General features: G+C 40.8%; 1 protein-coding gene across 1 annotated transcript in view; it reads left to right on the top strand.

Moving 5' to 3' along the window:
* LOC134316521 (voltage-dependent T-type calcium channel subunit alpha-1I-like) overlaps positions 1-8,938 on the top strand; it is a 348,154-nt gene extending 339,216 nt beyond the window's left edge. Inside the window, exons 36-38 of the mRNA XM_062996907.1 lie at positions 548-556; positions 6,415-6,638; positions 7,609-8,938. Of these exons, the coding sequence (XP_062852977.1) occupies positions 548-556; positions 6,415-6,638; positions 7,609-8,205 (830 nt within the window). The 3' untranslated portion in view covers positions 8,206-8,938. The remainder of the gene's footprint in view (positions 1-547; positions 557-6,414; positions 6,639-7,608) is intronic.
* The last annotated feature ends 8,025 nt before the right edge of the window (positions 8,939-16,963 follow it).

Below are 16,963 nucleotides of genomic sequence, written 5' to 3'. Positions count from 1 at the left end.
CCAAAGTGTCAATATTTTGTGTGACCACCATTATTATCCAGCACTGCCTTAACCCTGAATTCACCAGAGCTGCACAGATTGCTACTGGAATCCTCTTCCACTCCTCCATGATGACATCACGGAGCTGGTGGATGTTAGACACCTTGAACTCCTCCACCTTCCACTTGAGGATGCGCCACAGATGCTCAATTGGGTTTAGTCCATCACCTTTACCTTCAGCTTCCTCAGCAAGGCAGTTGTCATCTTGGAGGTTGTGTTTGGGGTCGTTATCCTGTTGGAAAACTGCCATGAGGCCCAGTTTTCGAAGGGAGGGGATCATGCTCTGTTTCAGAATGTCACAGTACATGTTGTAATTCATGTTTCCCTCAATGAACTGCAGCTCCCCAGTGCCAGCAACACTCATGCAGCCCAAGACCATGATGCTACCACCACCATGCTTGACTGTAGGCAAGATACAGTTGTCTTGGTACTTCTCACCAGGGTGCCGCCACACATGCTGGACACCATCTGAGCCAAACAAGTTTATCTTGGTCTCGTCAGACCACAGGGCATTCCAGTAATCCATGTTCTTGGACTGCTTGTTTTCAGCAAACTGTTTGCTGGCTTTCTTGTGCGTCAGCTTCCTTCTGGGATGACGACCATGCAGACCGAGTTGATGCAGTGTGCGGCGTATGGTCTGAGCACTGACAGGCTGACCTCCCACGTCTTCAACCTCTGCAGCAATGCTGGCAGCACTCATGTGTCTATTTTTTAAAGCCAACCTCTGGATATGACGCCGAACACGTGGACTCAACTTCTTTGGTCGACCCTGGCGAAGCCTGTTCCGAGTGGAACCTGTCCTGGAAAACCGCTGTATGACCTTGGCCACCATGCTGTAGCTCAGTTTCAGGGTGTTAGCAATCTTCTTATAGCCCAGGCCATCTTTGTGGAGAGCAATAATTCTATTTCTCACATCCTCAGAGAGTTCTTTGCCATGAGGTGCCATGTTGAATATCCAGTGGCCAGTATGAGAGAATTGTACCCAAAACACCAAATTTAACAGCCCTGCTCCCCATTTACACCTGGGACCTTGACACATGACACCAGGGAGGAACAACGACAAATTTGGGCACAATTTGGACATGTTCACTGTGGGGTGTACTCACTTATGTTGCCAGCTATTTAGACATTAATGGCTGTGTGTTGAGTTATTTTCAGAAGACAGTAAATCTACACTGCTATACAAGCTGTACACTGACTACTCTAAGTTATATCCAAGTTTCATGTCTATAGTGTTGTCCCATGAAAAGATATAATGAAATATTTGCAGAAATGTGAGGGGTGTACTCACTTTTGTGATACACTGTATTCTATAAAACCTGGTTAATTAAGGCCTGGCTTATGCTTAATCAGAAGTTCTGAGAGCCTCCTGAAGAAGCCTTGATGCATTGGTAGTTTTCCATAGCAGTTAAATGGTACTTAGATGTCCATCACATTAAGTGGGTAATAAACATACATTCATTCATTGTCACCACTATGAGAATTTGTCACGATGGGTACAATTCACTGAGCGAGAGGTAGGAAACACCCTGGACAGGTTGCCAGTCCATAATAAACAATAATAAACAGTAAATAGTAAATTTACTTTATGTTGTGTTGGCAAATGCTGTAAACTGTAGTTGACAGAAGGTAGTAGTACCAGCAAGTAGGTGCATTTGGGTCATAACAAGTTTAATTTGCCATAGTGTTTAGTACAAATTATGTCTTTGTCGCACAGTAGTCGCAAATCCTAACTGGCCAATCTCTAGATATGGTCAGCAAGTTTGACTTCAGTTTTGATATGTACAGTGTATCACAAAAGTGAGTACACCCCTCACATTTCTGCAAATATTTTATTATATCTTTTCATGGGACAACACTATAGAAATAATACTTGGATATAACTTAGAGTAGTCAGTGTACAACTTGTATAGCAGTGTAGATTTACTGTCTTCTGAAAATAACTCAACACACAGCCATTAATGTCTAAATAGCTGGCAACATAAGTGAGTACACCCCACAGTGAACATGTCCAAATTGTGCCCAAAGTGTCAATATTTTGTGTGACCACCATTATTATCCAGCACTGCCTTAACCCTCCTGGGCATGGAATTCACCAGAGCTGCACAGGTTGCTACTGGAATCCTCTTCCACTCCTCCATGATGACATTATGGAGCTGGTGGATGTTAGACACCTTGAACTCCTCCACCTTCCACTTGAGGATGCGCCACAGGTGCTCATTTGGGTTTAGTCCATCACCTTTACCTTCAGCTTCCTCAGCAAGGCAGTTGTCATCTTGGAGGTTGTGTTTGGGGTCGTTATCCTGTTGGAAAACTGCCATGAGGCCCAGTTTTCGAAGGGAGGGGATCATGCTCTGTTTCAGAATGTCACAGTACATGTTGGAATTCATGTTTCCCTCAATGAACCGCAGCTCCCCAGTGCCAGCAACACTCATGCAGCCCAAGACCATGATGCTACCACCACCATGCTTGACTGTAGGCAAGATACAGTTGTCTTGGTACTTCTCACCAGGGCGCCGCCACACATGCTGGACACCATCTGAGCCAAACAAGTTTATCTTGGTCTCGTCAGACCACAGGGCATTCCAGTAATCCATGTTCTTGGACTGCTTGTTTTCAGCAAACTGTTTGCTGGCTTTCTTGTGCGTCAGCTTCCTTCTGGGATGACGACCATGCAGACCGAGTTGATGCAGTGTGCGGCGTATGGTCTGAGCACTGACAGGCTGACCTCCCACGTCTTCAACCTCTGCAGCAATGCTGGCAGCACTCATGTGTCTATTTTTTAAAGCCAACCTCTGGATATGACGCCGAACACGTGGACTCAACTTCTTTGGTCGACCCTGGCGAAGCCTGTTCCGAGTGGAACCTGTCCTGGAAAACCGCTGTATGACCTTGGCCACCATGCTGTAGCTCAGTTTCAGGGTGTTAGCAATCTTCTTATAGCCCAGGCCATCTTTGTGGAGAGCAACAATTCTATTTCTCACATCCTCAGAGAGTTCTTTGCCATGAGGTGCCATGTTGAATATCCAGTGGCCAGTATGAGAGAATTGTACCCAAAACACCAAATCTAACAGCCCTGCTCCCTATTTACACCTGGAACCTTGACACATGACACCAGGGAGGGACAACGACACATTTGGGCACAATTTGGACATGTTCACTGTGGGGTGTACTCACTTATGTTGCCAGCTATTTAGACATTAATGGCTGTGTGTTGAGTTATTTTCAGAGGACAGTAAATCTACACTGCTATACACGCTGTACACTGACTACTCTAAGTTATATCCAAGTTTCATGTCTATAGTGTTGTCCCATGAAAAGATATAATGAAATATTTGCAGAAATGTGAGGGGTGTACTCACTTTTGTGATACACTGTATATACTGTATATATACACACTAGCCATAACCACTGACAGGCAAAGTGAATAACACTGATTATCTCTTCATCACAGCACCTGTTAGTGGGTGGGATATATTAGGCAGCAAGTGAAAATTTTATCCTTATAAGCTGATGTGTTAGAAGCAGGAAAAATGAGCAAGCGTAAGGATTAGAGCGAGTTTGACAAGGGCCAAATTGTGATGGCTAGATGACTGGGTCAGAGCATCTCCAAAACTGCAGCTCTCATGGGGTGTTCTTGGTCTGCAGTGGTCAGTATCTATCAAAAGTGGTCCAAGGAAGGAAAGTGGTAACCCGGCGACAGGGTCATGGGTGGTCAAGGCTCATTGTGCACGTGGGGAGCGAAGGCTGACCCGTGTGGTCTGATCCAACAGACAAGCTGCTGTAGCTCAGATTTGTGAAGAAGTTAATGCTGGTTCTGATAGAAAGGTGTCAGAATACACAGTGCATCACAGTTTGTTGCGTATGGGGCAGCAAAAGGGGGACCAACACAATATTATGATCTATATTCCTGTGATTATTTTTTTCTGATTTAGTATTGTTAGATTATATAGCTGTTTTTACTGCTTTTTTACTGTGTGGATGTTGTATATATGTAGCAAGCTGTTTGTCTGACGTGAGCTGCCTTAAGGGATTAATAAAGTATCTATCTGAGAAGGAGACATCAAGCCATTTTAGCTGTTTGGGTCCAAAGTTAAGGTGCAACACCCATTCCATTTTTTTCCTTTTTTTAAGCTTTATGGAGATTTAATTGGTATTACAGGGATACACCTCTGTTTGGTAAGTGTAGCGTGTTTTAATGTTGTGTGTTATGGAATTTAATTGGCGAGTAATTAGATTTATTATTCCCACTGTGACATACTTATGAGGTTGCCCATGGTTCTACACAAAAGATACATCGATGCTCAGGCTCAGTGCTAGCTCTCGGTTACTTGTGGGTGGCCTGTTAGCCTTTGTTCCTGCTGTACTTACTGTGTATAATGACTTGAATGAAGTTAGACCTGAACAGGCAGATGTTCCAGCATCATAATTAATTAAACAGGTTATAATTTCAGTGAATGTGTGTTTTGCCTGCTCTGACCTCATAATGGTTGTCAGATTCCTTACATCTTGTATACCAGGGTTCAGCAACCTTTTTGGTTCACTGTGAAAAAGCAGAATGAAGTATTCAGTGTGCCATGAAATATGTCACATTCATGCACAAACTGTTAGCATGGACACTGTGTGGGCAAAAGTATTGGGACACCCCTTCTAATTCATGTGTTTTAGCCACAAAAGTTGTTAACAGGTGTAATAAATGAAAAATTATATACTTCCAACTTTGCAGCAACTGCTTAGGGAAGGTCCTTTCCTTTTCCAGCATGACTGTGCCCCTGTGCACAAAGCTAGCTCTATAAAGACATAAACAAAAGCTTGGTTTTAAGAGAATTCATTGGCCTGCATAGAGCCCTTTGGAATGAACCAGAACATCAGTTAAGGCTTTATAGACTAACATCAGTGCCCAGCCATACAAATGCTATACAAACTAAATAGGCACAAATTCCTACAGGCATACTTCAGTCTTGTAAGAAGCCGTCTCAGAAATGTGGCTGTTGTTATAGCTGAAAAGATCACATAGAAGTCACTCTATTTTAATACCATTTGTTTTTTAAATGGTATGTCCAACAAGCAACAATGATCAGGTGTCCAGATACTTTCTGCCATAAAATTTATCATCTATAAGTGAATGGCTTTTTATATTTAGCAGTTTTGTAATTTCCAAGCATAACATAACTTTTTCTATGGCTTAAATTTAAAGAACATTTGTCTGACTCTTGTACCATGAAATTTCTTGTTTAAATGATTCCGCTTTGTCAGCATCATTCTTTAAATGAACTCAGAATGGTGGCACACACTTGAGGTCTGACAAATGACTTCTGCAGCACACACAGTCCTTTTTTATTGATTAAATCCATGCAAATCTTCTTAAAATGAATGAACGTCCACTTAAGTGTGTTTAGCTGCCTTATTATATTAAGTTCACATGAGTTTGAATATTTGAAGCTGACTCACTCTTGACAACTTGATTGGCCACTAGTGTAAATTACATTTACATTTTCGACATTTAGCAGACACTCTTATCCAGAGTGACTTACAGAAGTGCTTCCATAGTAAACATTACCTTACTCTGGTTTAAGTAAACAACAGTTCAAGAATACAAATCTTACCATACAGATGCACTTTGTAGTTCCACAATTACTGACTGTAGTCCATCTGTTTCTCTACATGCTTTGTTAGCCCCTTTTCATGCTGTTCTTCAATGGTCAGGACTCTCCCAGGACCACTACAGAGTAGGTATTATTTGGGTGGTGGGTCATTCTCAGCCCTGCAGTGACACTGACATGGTGGTGGTGTGTTAGTGTGTGTTGTGCTGGTATGAGTGGATAAGACACAGCAATGCTGATGGAGTTTTTGATCACCTCACTGTCACTGCTGGACTGAGAACAGTCCACCAACTAAAAACATCTAGCCAACAGCACCCCGTGGGCAGCATCCTGTGACCACTGATGAAGGTCTAGAAGATGACCAACTCAAACAGCAGCAATAGATGAGCGATCATCTCTGACTTTACACTTACAAGGTGGGAGTGTCTAATAGAGTGGACAGTAAGTCGACGTGCTGCTGTGTCTGATCCACTCATACCAGGACAACACACACTAACACACCACCACCATGTCAGTGTCACTGCAGTGCTGAGAATAATCCACCACCCAAATAATATCTACTCTGTAGTGGTCCTGATCATTGAGGAACAGGGTGAAAGCAGGCTAAAAAAGTATGTAGAGAAACAAATGGACTACAGTCAGTAATTGTAGAACTATAAAGGAGCTGATAAAATGGACAGTGTGTGTAGAAACATGGAGGTAGTATATTATTGTGTATTATTTTTTGACTTCCATACTATTTTCACTCATCCAAAGTTGACTGTTCCTGCAGGAATTGGTGATGGAAGCAGAAGTAGCAGCAGAAGGGACGAGAGGGCATGTTCGCCTCTCTTTCATCTCCCAGCCGAGTTCTTCCACCCAGCCACAGCTGTGCCCCAGGGAGGCCTGGCATCAGGGGTCCGACAGACAGGGTGGCTCGGTTCCAGACTAACCTCTCCAGCCTCGTGGGCATCACTTCGCTCTCCTGGAGCCAACTGCAGAGTCATGGGCTTAAAGGTAAAAGACAAGTCAACCTAGTTTTACTTTTAGTAAAGTCGAGAGGGACAGGACTTGAAACTATCTGCTTATGTAACACTGGCCAGTTTGATTATAGCAATCCAGCTAGTTATAAATTACATATACACTGATCAGCCATAACATTAAAACCACTTCCTTGTATCTACACTCACTGTCCATTTTATCAGCTCCACTTACCATATAGAAGCACTTTGTAGTTCTACCCCCACAGGATCACCACAGAGCAGGTATTATTTAGGTGGTAGATGCAGTGACAATGACATGGTGGCGGTGTGTTAGTGTGTGTTGTGCTGGTATGAGTGGATCAGACACAGCAGCGCTGCTGGAGTTTGTAAATACCGTGTCCACTCACTGTCCACTCTATTAGACACTCCTACCTAGTTGGTCCACCTTGTAGATGTAAAGTCAGAGACGATTGCTCATCTATTGCTGCTGTTTGAGTTGGTCATCTTCTAGACCTTCATCAGTGGTCACAGGACGCTGCCTATGGGGCGCTGTTGGCTGGATATTTTTGGTTAATGGACTATTTTCAGTCCAGCTGGAACAGTGAGGTGTTTAAAAACTCCATCAGCATTGCTGTGTCTGATCCACTCATACCAGCACAACACACACTAACACACCACCACCATGTCACCGTGTCACTGCAGTGCTGAGAATGATCCAACACCTAAATAATACCCATTCGAAAGTGGTCCTGGGAGAGTCCTGACCATTGAGGAATAGCATGAAAGGGAGCTAACAAAGCATGCATAGAAACAGATGGACTACAGTCAGTAATTGTAGAACTACAAAGTGCCCCTTCTTGGTAGGTGAAGCCAATAAAATGGACAGTGAGTGTAGAAACAAGGAGGTGGTTTTTATGTTATGGCTGATCGTTGTATATTCTTAACTTAGTGACTGTCTTATAATGCTCATTTTTAAATCACCTGACCCCAACTTTTATTTTCAGCCTCCGTCACAGAGCGAGTCGTCATTGGCTATGGGAAGCTCACAAGGTAGTCTGCAGACCATGCTGGTGAAAGATATAGGCTTCAGCATTTCCCCTCATCAAGACTTGTCTCTACCCCCATCTCCACTGTGCCCTCTGCCTAACAAAACCTCCTCGGATCTTAGTCAGAGTTCACACTCTAACCAGGTCAGCATCACCCACCAGACCTCCAGGGGGCACCAGAGGAGCCAAAGTAGCTGTGATGGGAGTCCCAGCCCCAGCAGGCTGGACTCCATGGATCCATCTGACGAGGATACGGGAACGGCCAGAGGTTCAAGTCAGGCGGTTAACAGCAAACATTTATCCGAGACTCTCAGCAGCCTTTCCTTATCCTCCCTCTCCACGCCTGGTTCACTGGTGCCACCTTTGGCCAAAAAGTGCAACAGCACCGGGAGCTTAGAACAAGGGAATCTGTCGGAACGAAATAAAAACAGACAGAATATTTTAAACCCCTGGACAACAGAGGAAAATGAGGATGATGGAGAAACAGGGATTGCATCAATGGGAATCAAAAGCTCCAGCCAAACAATGGACGCCAGGTCTCGTAAGAACAGATGAAACTTACTGGCTTTATTTTTTTCTCATTCTAAACTCGTCAGAAAGATGCCCAAACTCCTCTCAGTCCTTCATTCGTGACACGTCCGTGTTTTGTATAGCTTTGACGGACAGGTGAGGCAGACGGAAATTGAAGGTCAGGAAGTCAAGGAACATGCCAAAGCATATCCTAACTTGGTCATAAGTCATCTATAAAGACTTAAACAAAGCTGTCCATTGTCTTTAGGGCATTAAAACAAGGAAAAAAATAATAAGCCAAATCCAGTGTAAGAGTAATCCAGTGTGAAAATCTATAGAATTTAAAACTAAAAGAGTTGCGGTGGATTTTCTAATGTGGGATTTTGATGTAAAATGACCAGGTAGCAATGATCAAACCTAGCATTTTATCTTAGTAAATCAAAAAAATAAAAGGGTTGTTTTCTAATTGTAACCCTCACTATTAGATTTGTGTCAATGTGTAAAAGTGGTAATATTGTTTAAAAAAGAGGGCTAATTTAATGAAGGTAATTCAGTAGCTAGATTTTATCGAGAAAATATTTTGAACTTACTGTACCATGAGTCAAAACTTGAAAGAATGTTTAATTTGTTAGTTGTTGTTTTGGACAGGAATTCTGAAGCAATTTTCCACTTCCAGGAAAAGGAAATGTACTGAAATGAAACTGTGGAGGGCAGATTAAATAAAGATGTCTCTGATTGTCCACTTGCTTGAATGCCAGAAATAAAATGGTATTCTGTTTTGGAAAAAAAATCATGCATGAGAGTTCATTGTGTACTACAAAAATGTCAAAAAAACTAAGAACTTTATTTTTATAAGTAACAGAGATCTAATTTCTTTTCAAGTTTTGCATACATTTTTCATGAGTATTTGCAATTTAAGTTAATGCATTACCTAAAGAAAGCAAAGATTTACTTAGGTACTGTTAAAGTCAGAAGTTTACACACATTTGTAATGTACATCTTTGTACATGATGCAGTCTTAAGCGAGATATTCCGCTAGCACACCAGTGCTGAGATTCTGAACTCCTCTGACTTTCCTATTGCAAAGCTTGTGGCTTTTTTATGGGTGCATTACAGCCTTATTTACACAGTCAGCGATTCTAATCAACCCTGATTGATTGATGAACCCAAAAACAATGATTAAGTAAACCGTACAAATAATAATAATAATAATAATAATAATAATAGTAATAATAATAATAATGAAATTATAGAACTAATCACTACAATCTTGAGTGTGGAATGTGGATTTCTTGACTGAGCAGATTTGCACAGTTGCAGAAGTTTGACCTCAACTGTATCTATAGGATGGGCGATATTCTATATCACATAGAATATACACATTATTATTATTATTATTATAAAATATGTGTATACCAGAATTAGCTGGTTTCTGGTCTTAGCTGCTTTCTGGAGCCAAATAACAAAAAATTATTGGTTTAAACGGGAAGTGCTGTTTTTTTGCTGGATTAGTTAGTAAAGAAGTACTGGTTTATGAAGGGTGGATCCTGAAACACTTGAAAAGTTAGGCAAGGTAATACTTACTCACTCACTCACTTTCTTAACCGCTTATCCAATTAGGGTCGCGCTGGGTTGTGTTAGTGCTGGAGCCTATCCCAGCTGTTCAATGGGCGCAAGGCACACAGTAACACCCTGGACAGGGTGCCAGTTAATCACAGGGCAGACACACACACTCACACATACACACACACCCATTCACCTTTAGGGCAATTCAGTGTCTCCAATTAACCTGACTGCATGTTTTTGGACTGTGGAAGGAAACCGGAGCTCCCGGAGGAAACCCACGCAGACACTGGGAGAACATGCAAACTCTGCACAGAAAGGACTCGTACCGCCCTGCCTGGGGATCGAACCCAGGACCTTTTTGCTGTGAGGTGACAGTGCTTCCCACTGAGCCACCGTGCCGCCCCAAGGTAATACTATTAACTGTGATAATGAAATATTTCCATTTAAAGCTGAATATAATGCTGAGGGGGAAACAGCATAAGCTGTTCTTAGTAGTGACAAGGATTAGCTGCTGTAAAATTGTATTTGTAAACCAGAAACAATAACCTTTACGCAGCAACAAATTAGTTTTGGAAACTAGCTAATTATGTGCTGGACGTTTTTAAGACAGGCAGAATTTAGCAATGTCCTCAGCACTTTAACACACAGAGTGAAGAAAAGTTTGAATAAATTGGGCTGCTGGAGGAGAGCTGCTTAATTGAGTTTGTAGCATTAAAGTTTAAAAATTTATCATCACTCTTAAATACTTAAATGCAGTTTTATGACTTTTTGATGATCTTGAGAGACATTAGTTGTGTTCTTCTGAATTAGTGTCATTGTTAATTTTGTCTGGGTTTATTCTTCTTTATGGGAAGACATGATAACACAGTTTCTGATTTAATCATGAAAACAGAGCATACAGGGGCAACTTTTTATTATAATGTGCACTATATGGCCAAAGGTATGTGGACACCCCATAATTATTACATTTATGTTCTAAGTTAAGTTTTTTGTTGGAACAGGCTCAACAGACAAAGCTCTCCTAGAGGACTGGATGCTGTTATAGCTACAAAGAAGGAGTGAGGTGGATCGGTTAAGGTGGCAGCTCTATTTTTATGCTCGTGGTTTTGGAATTAGAGGACCAACTAGCTTATGTACAAGTTTGTACATAATTTTATCAACATAGTTTGTCCAAATATTGTATAAACATATATATATATTTAACATTTTTAAACTGCTTTTTTTAGGTTAATTATTATTTATTATGTCCAACTGTTGTGTTTTGTTCCCTGGGTCATGCGAGGTCAGGCTCACAATCAATTTTCTGATTCATTCCATTCCATAACGTTTTCTTTGCATTCACAGCGTGAAGCCATGATGTTCCAATACATAAATAGACATAGATCTGTAAGTCTATGTCCATGAATTGTGATGGGCATAAACCATAAAAAACCCCATAATTGCTTAATTGTACTGGCTATGCCATCCAGGTTAGCCTTAACCTTACCCATAGAATTCTCACCAACATCCGAGGGCATCACTAAGGGAACCAATTTAGAAGCAACCCTAGATTTGATCTCTCTTTTCAACCAAGACTGTAAAACGGTAACATCAAGTTGCATTGCTAGTGTCACCAAATCATCTTTACGATACTTATCAAAAAGTACTCTAACAGATTAGATCCCGGACGAGCCCCCACTTGTTATAACCCCTACTGTCTTTGAAAGAAAATAAAGTGCATAGCATACAATGTTTAGAGTGCAGTATGGTTGAGGTATTTATTTACAATGCTATTTACAGTATTTACAGGAGAAAACTATTTACAAACCACCAATACATATATACAAGCTTAAGGGTGAACCCAGGCCAATATATAATATATTAATTATATATATAATCAGGACAGTGGTAGCCTAGTGGATAGAGCTTTGGGCTATCAACCGGAAGATTGGCTGTACGATCGCTCTGACCCCAACTTCCAAACAAGCTGGGATACGTGAAGAAAGAATTTCATTGCACTGTACAGCTGTATATGTATATATGACAAATAAAGTATATCTTCTATCTTCAATAAACTAAACCTCCCTCTTACTATAAAAAAAATTAACAAAACTAAGCATGAAACAAAAACACAATTCTAAGCCTCCCTAGTTATTAAAAACAAGAGAAAAAGTAATCAAACAAAAATGCCAGCTCACTCCTACCAACAACCACACAGGACAGTAAACACTAATCTCAATGCAACACAACCACAATGTAAGCGAGCAACCTAGTGCTGCCATGTTAGCTGTTCCCTCTGAATTTAAGCATCTCTCTCTCTCATCCTGATTGGTCAGCCAGTCAGTCACAGGTGCACCTTGGGAATTGTGGTCTTCTCATAGACACACACATACCAGAGATGGGGACTCGAGTCGCACGTAAGTCGCAGACACAGCAACTTCAGACTCGACATGGACTTGTTTCAAATGACTCGGACTTGACTTGTGACTCGCAGAAAATGACTTGTGGACAACAAAAGTAAGCAACATTAGTTACGTGTGACAATTATATATAAATATATATATCATCCAACAACATTCTGATCGTGTCATTTCTGCTCTCTAATAATGCTCTGGCCATCTTAACCCGCAACGCACGCAATGGGTAAATGTTCCAGCCAGCTTCCAGCGTAGTGATGAAGCGTCACTCCCTACTCCCTACTTTGAATATGAATCTCACTTAAAATTGTGGAATACGTAGTGCACTTCACAGTAACAGCTAATGTGAATGAAACGCTCCTACAGAACTGGCGCTAATGATTGAAAACACCGCTTTCTGAACCAATCCGACTTTCTGATTGTAATTTTTAGTAAGAAATGCTGTCATTTGCATGTATTTAGTTTGCAGCGTCACACAGATGATTGTCAATTAAATGCTTGATTGGCTTTCTAATGAGTTTGTGTTTTACTTTGGAGGTTTTTAATTATAAGCACATTTACAAAATAACAGATTATATTCCCAATGGGACACACGTGTATAAATTTAATAGCATCTGGAAGAACATAAGCTAAGGTAAGCAGTGGTTTTGGAAATGTTGCTGTGTTTTGGATTTTGGTCGCTGTGCCGTAATTTGCAATGAAAACAAAACGTCAGTTTAAGCTTTTAACTGGTACCTAGGAAAGTACAGGCACTAAGTAAAACGGTAAAATAAGTCACTAATCTGTTGTTGTTTTTTTATCTGAACTTACATATTATTTGTTTATTTCTATGCTACATTTTCAATATATGTTTTGTGTAGATTATATTGACTCGTGACTTGACTCGGACTCTAGCCTAATGACTCGTGACTTGACTCGGACTCGTATTTTAGTGACTTGTGAACATCTCTGACACATGCACACGAAAGAAAATCCCCTCTACTGACACCTAGGGGCTAACAGCCATAACAGTTACTTTATTGGTTTGGCTGCATAGTGCACAAGTTGTAGAGGCCACTATATTGTTCTTGACAGTTGTGAATGCAAGCATGTAATCTAACTTCCTTTTGCAAGTAATGTGAGCAGATTTTTTTTTAAAATCAACTAAAACAGTAGCGTGGATGAATAATAAACACAAAATTTTAAATTGTGTCTTGATGCCGCTCAGGTGGCGCAGCGGTAAAAACACATGCTGCAACCGGAGCTGGATCTTGAGTACGTCGTATCGAATCTCAGCTCTGCCTTACCGGCCGAGGCTGAGCGGCTATATGAACACTGATTGGCCTGTTGTTCAGATGGGCGGGACTAAGGTCGGAAGTGGGTCTCTCTCTGTCAGTATGGTGCAGTTACGACCCCTGCTGGCTGATTGGAGGCACCTACACGGAGATGAGGAAGGAGTGCTCTTAGGGTGTGTCTCTCCGCACGCAACGCTAGGTGGCGCCACACTCGTCAATGTGTGGGGGGCAAGATGCATACGGCATGCTGCTCACGTGTCGGAGGGGATGTGGGTTAGCTTCGATCTCCTCGGTCAGGACAGGGATCGGCAGAGGCAGAGAGAAGGCGTGATGCAAATTGGGCAATTGGACGCGCTAAAGGGGGAGAAAAAGGGGGAAAAATTGTGTTTTGATTTAATGTAGACTAGTTTTTATTAAGTATTTAACATACTATATTACATGTTATACTATTATACTATACATCAGTCGGTATTTATTTTTTATGTCATATATCCTTATGCAGTTTGGACTGCACCTAGTGTTAAATAAGAGTAAAATATTCAGCGTTAAAACAGACATTAGAACTGTTGGTAAGATTCCTAGATGTCTTTTTAAATGTAAATTACCATTTCAGACCAGTCACTCTGGTGCTTCACATTATTAATGTATTTTTAATGTGTTCAATCTTTAAAATATTACTTAAACTATATAATAACCGTACAAGCAAATGCTTTATTCTCTCTGATAGCACATCTGGCTCAATTCATGTACACACCAGCCACAGTCACACGGCTTCAAAACAAACAGATTTAAAAACACATGCGAAGTGTCAGTGCTACCCACATGACATGCAGAAAACAAAGCACCAAATTAGCTGAGGATTAGCATTAGCATTATTTCAGAGACTTTCCTCATTAGCAGCTGGTCCTCCAGCTGCTATAATGCCTGAAGGTGTGCGTGTGTGTGTGTGTGTGTGGATATGTGTCCAGCCTTGAGAGCTTTGAAGTGCTTGCTGGGGGTTGTCCTGTTCAGATTTGCTCTAACATCTGAGAGTATACGCTGTGTATGGGGTAAACATGGTGACTGTTTGATCCTGGTAGCTAAGTTTCTGAGTTGATGTAACAATGCAGGCACTGCTCATCACCTGTCTAACACCATCCTTTCTGTGAAACATGATGGTGGCAGCATCATGCTATGCATGTGCTTCTCGTTGGCAGAGACAGGGTGACCGGCTGCATTCATCAGCCTTTCAATTCTTACCAAATACAGGAATATCGTTGAAGCAAACCCAATTAGCACATGAAAACTCACAGTACACCTCTTATCGGGCAAAACAAAGTTAGAGTGAGTGGCTTTGGGTCAAGTTTCTGAATGTCCCTGAGTTGGCCGGCATGATGGACTTTCCTCATTAGCAGCTGGTCATCCAGCTGCTATAATGCCTGAATGTGTGTGTGTGGACATGTGTCCAGCCTTGAGAGCTTTGAAGTGCTTGCTGGGGGTTGTCCTGTTCAGATTTGCTCTAACATCTGAGAGTGTGTTACAACAAACAGGTGCCTATTAGCATTACAAGGTATACGCTGTGTATGGGGTAAATATGGTGACTGTTTGATCCTGGTAGCTTAGTTTCTGAGCTTTTATCAGAAATAAATACAGGTCCTGATTGAACTCAGGGGACAGAGATTGGCTGGTTAGATTACCTAGCTAGCCCTAGGAGAAAACAATAAATGTGTTTCTATTTATTGACACTGTGGATAGTCATCTTGAATCATGAAGCATTCTTAACATTTAGGTCTTATGCTAGCATCGTCTTCATGATCAGCTGGAACCTATAACCTACAGTTTTTAAAAGCTACAGCAAATTCAGGATGTTTTTAGGATCACTTAAATCAGCTTATTGTGTTGTGGATTTGATTTTGAATGGATATAGTGGCAACCTTGCAATGGTGAAGCTTGAACCAGCAAGCTTCTGATTACTAGTGTAGTACCTTAACTGTTAAGCCACATCTGCCCCTGATCTCAATTATTCTTGAAATGTGTCTAGAACATTAATTTACAGTCTACCTTTTACAATTTGACTTGGAAAGGAACACACTTGGGTCTATAAGGGTCCACAATTCACAATGCCAGAATATTGTAAGAATAAAAAACAAATGATTAGGTCCAAGGAACTTTCTGTGAATCCCCACCATCAAACTGGAGCAAGGCATAGATCAGGGCAAGGATATAAAACAATATCTAATGGTTTAAGTATTCCCAGAACCACAATGATCACAACCTTTAATCTTTTAACCTTCATAAAGCTGGTGGTCTGGCCAGAATAGGAAGGTCTTGATTAGTGAGGTAGCACTGCAGGCACTGCTCATCACCTGTCTAACACCATCCTTTCTGTGAAACATGGTGGTGGCAGCATCATGCTATGTGTGTGCTTATCATTGGTCGAGAAAGGGTGACTGGCTGCATTCACCAGCCTTTCAATTCTTACCAATATCCATAAAGTAAACCCACTTCGTAGCACATAAAAACTCACAGTGCACCTCTCTTCGGTCAAAACAAAATTGGAGTGTGTGGCATTTGGACAAGTTTCTGAATGTTCTTCAGTGGCCCAGCATTATGGCTCGTGGCAGCATGAGGAACCATCTTTCCACAGATGTCCCACCTGAAGACGGTGGTTCACATGCACTCATTACCCAGTCTGACAGAGCTTAAAAAGATCTGCCATTAAAAATTGGATAAATTGCCCAAGATTCAATAATCCAAGATTATTTTTTTCTCTTTTTCAATTTTAAAAAACTCAAAAAAACATGTTTTTACCTTGTCATTATAAGTGAATTAGTGTAGAGTAATGGCTAAAAATATTGACAGCGCTTAATAAGATCTGCCATGAAAAATGGGATAAATTGCCCAATAAATCCAAGACTAGCGGCTGTGGTTGTTTTTGAAATTTTGGAATCTTTACATGTTTTTACCTTGTCATTGTGGGTGAATTAGTGTAGAGTAATGAGTAAAAATGGCAATTTTATGTTATATACATACACACAATAAAATAAATGTTGTTTTGAATCCACTGTATGTGGTTCAGCATTTATTGTTTTAATTCTAAATGCCCCTTAAATAGTGTGTGGCTAATCTATTGTTGCATCTAAACATTTTCATTGAATTTTAAGTTATCAGAGAACGTTTCAAGATTTGCCAATACACATGGAGGCTTTTATAAGATCCATTGGTGGCTTATAAAAGCCTCCATGTTGTTATAGCTCTTAGATATTACTAATTTACAATAACAGCACTTACAATTTACCTCAAAAGCTTTAGCTCATCAGAATTGTGACAAACTGATTTTGAGAACAGGTGTTATTTGTTTTCAATAGCACACATAATTGAATTGAGCTCTTAAGTGTGATCTGTTAGTGTCATTGTTAGTACAGTGGTATTTTAAAACTCAACATCAATTGGTTCTGGGAGTGGCGTTGAGTTTAAAAGACGTTGAGTTTTAAGATATTTTTTTACATAAGGATGTATGGGAAGCCTGTTAATGCATTCCATGATCTGCATACATTTAAGGCTTATGTAAAACAATAGGGTTGTTTT

Source organism: Trichomycterus rosablanca, chromosome 6 (genome assembly GCF_030014385.1).
Source record: "Trichomycterus rosablanca isolate fTriRos1 chromosome 6, fTriRos1.hap1, whole genome shotgun sequence".
Lineage (NCBI taxonomy): Eukaryota > Metazoa > Chordata > Actinopteri > Siluriformes > Trichomycteridae > Trichomycterus > Trichomycterus rosablanca.
The sequence above is the reverse complement of the archived record's forward strand: the minus strand, read 5'-3'. Positions and strand labels throughout refer to the sequence as shown.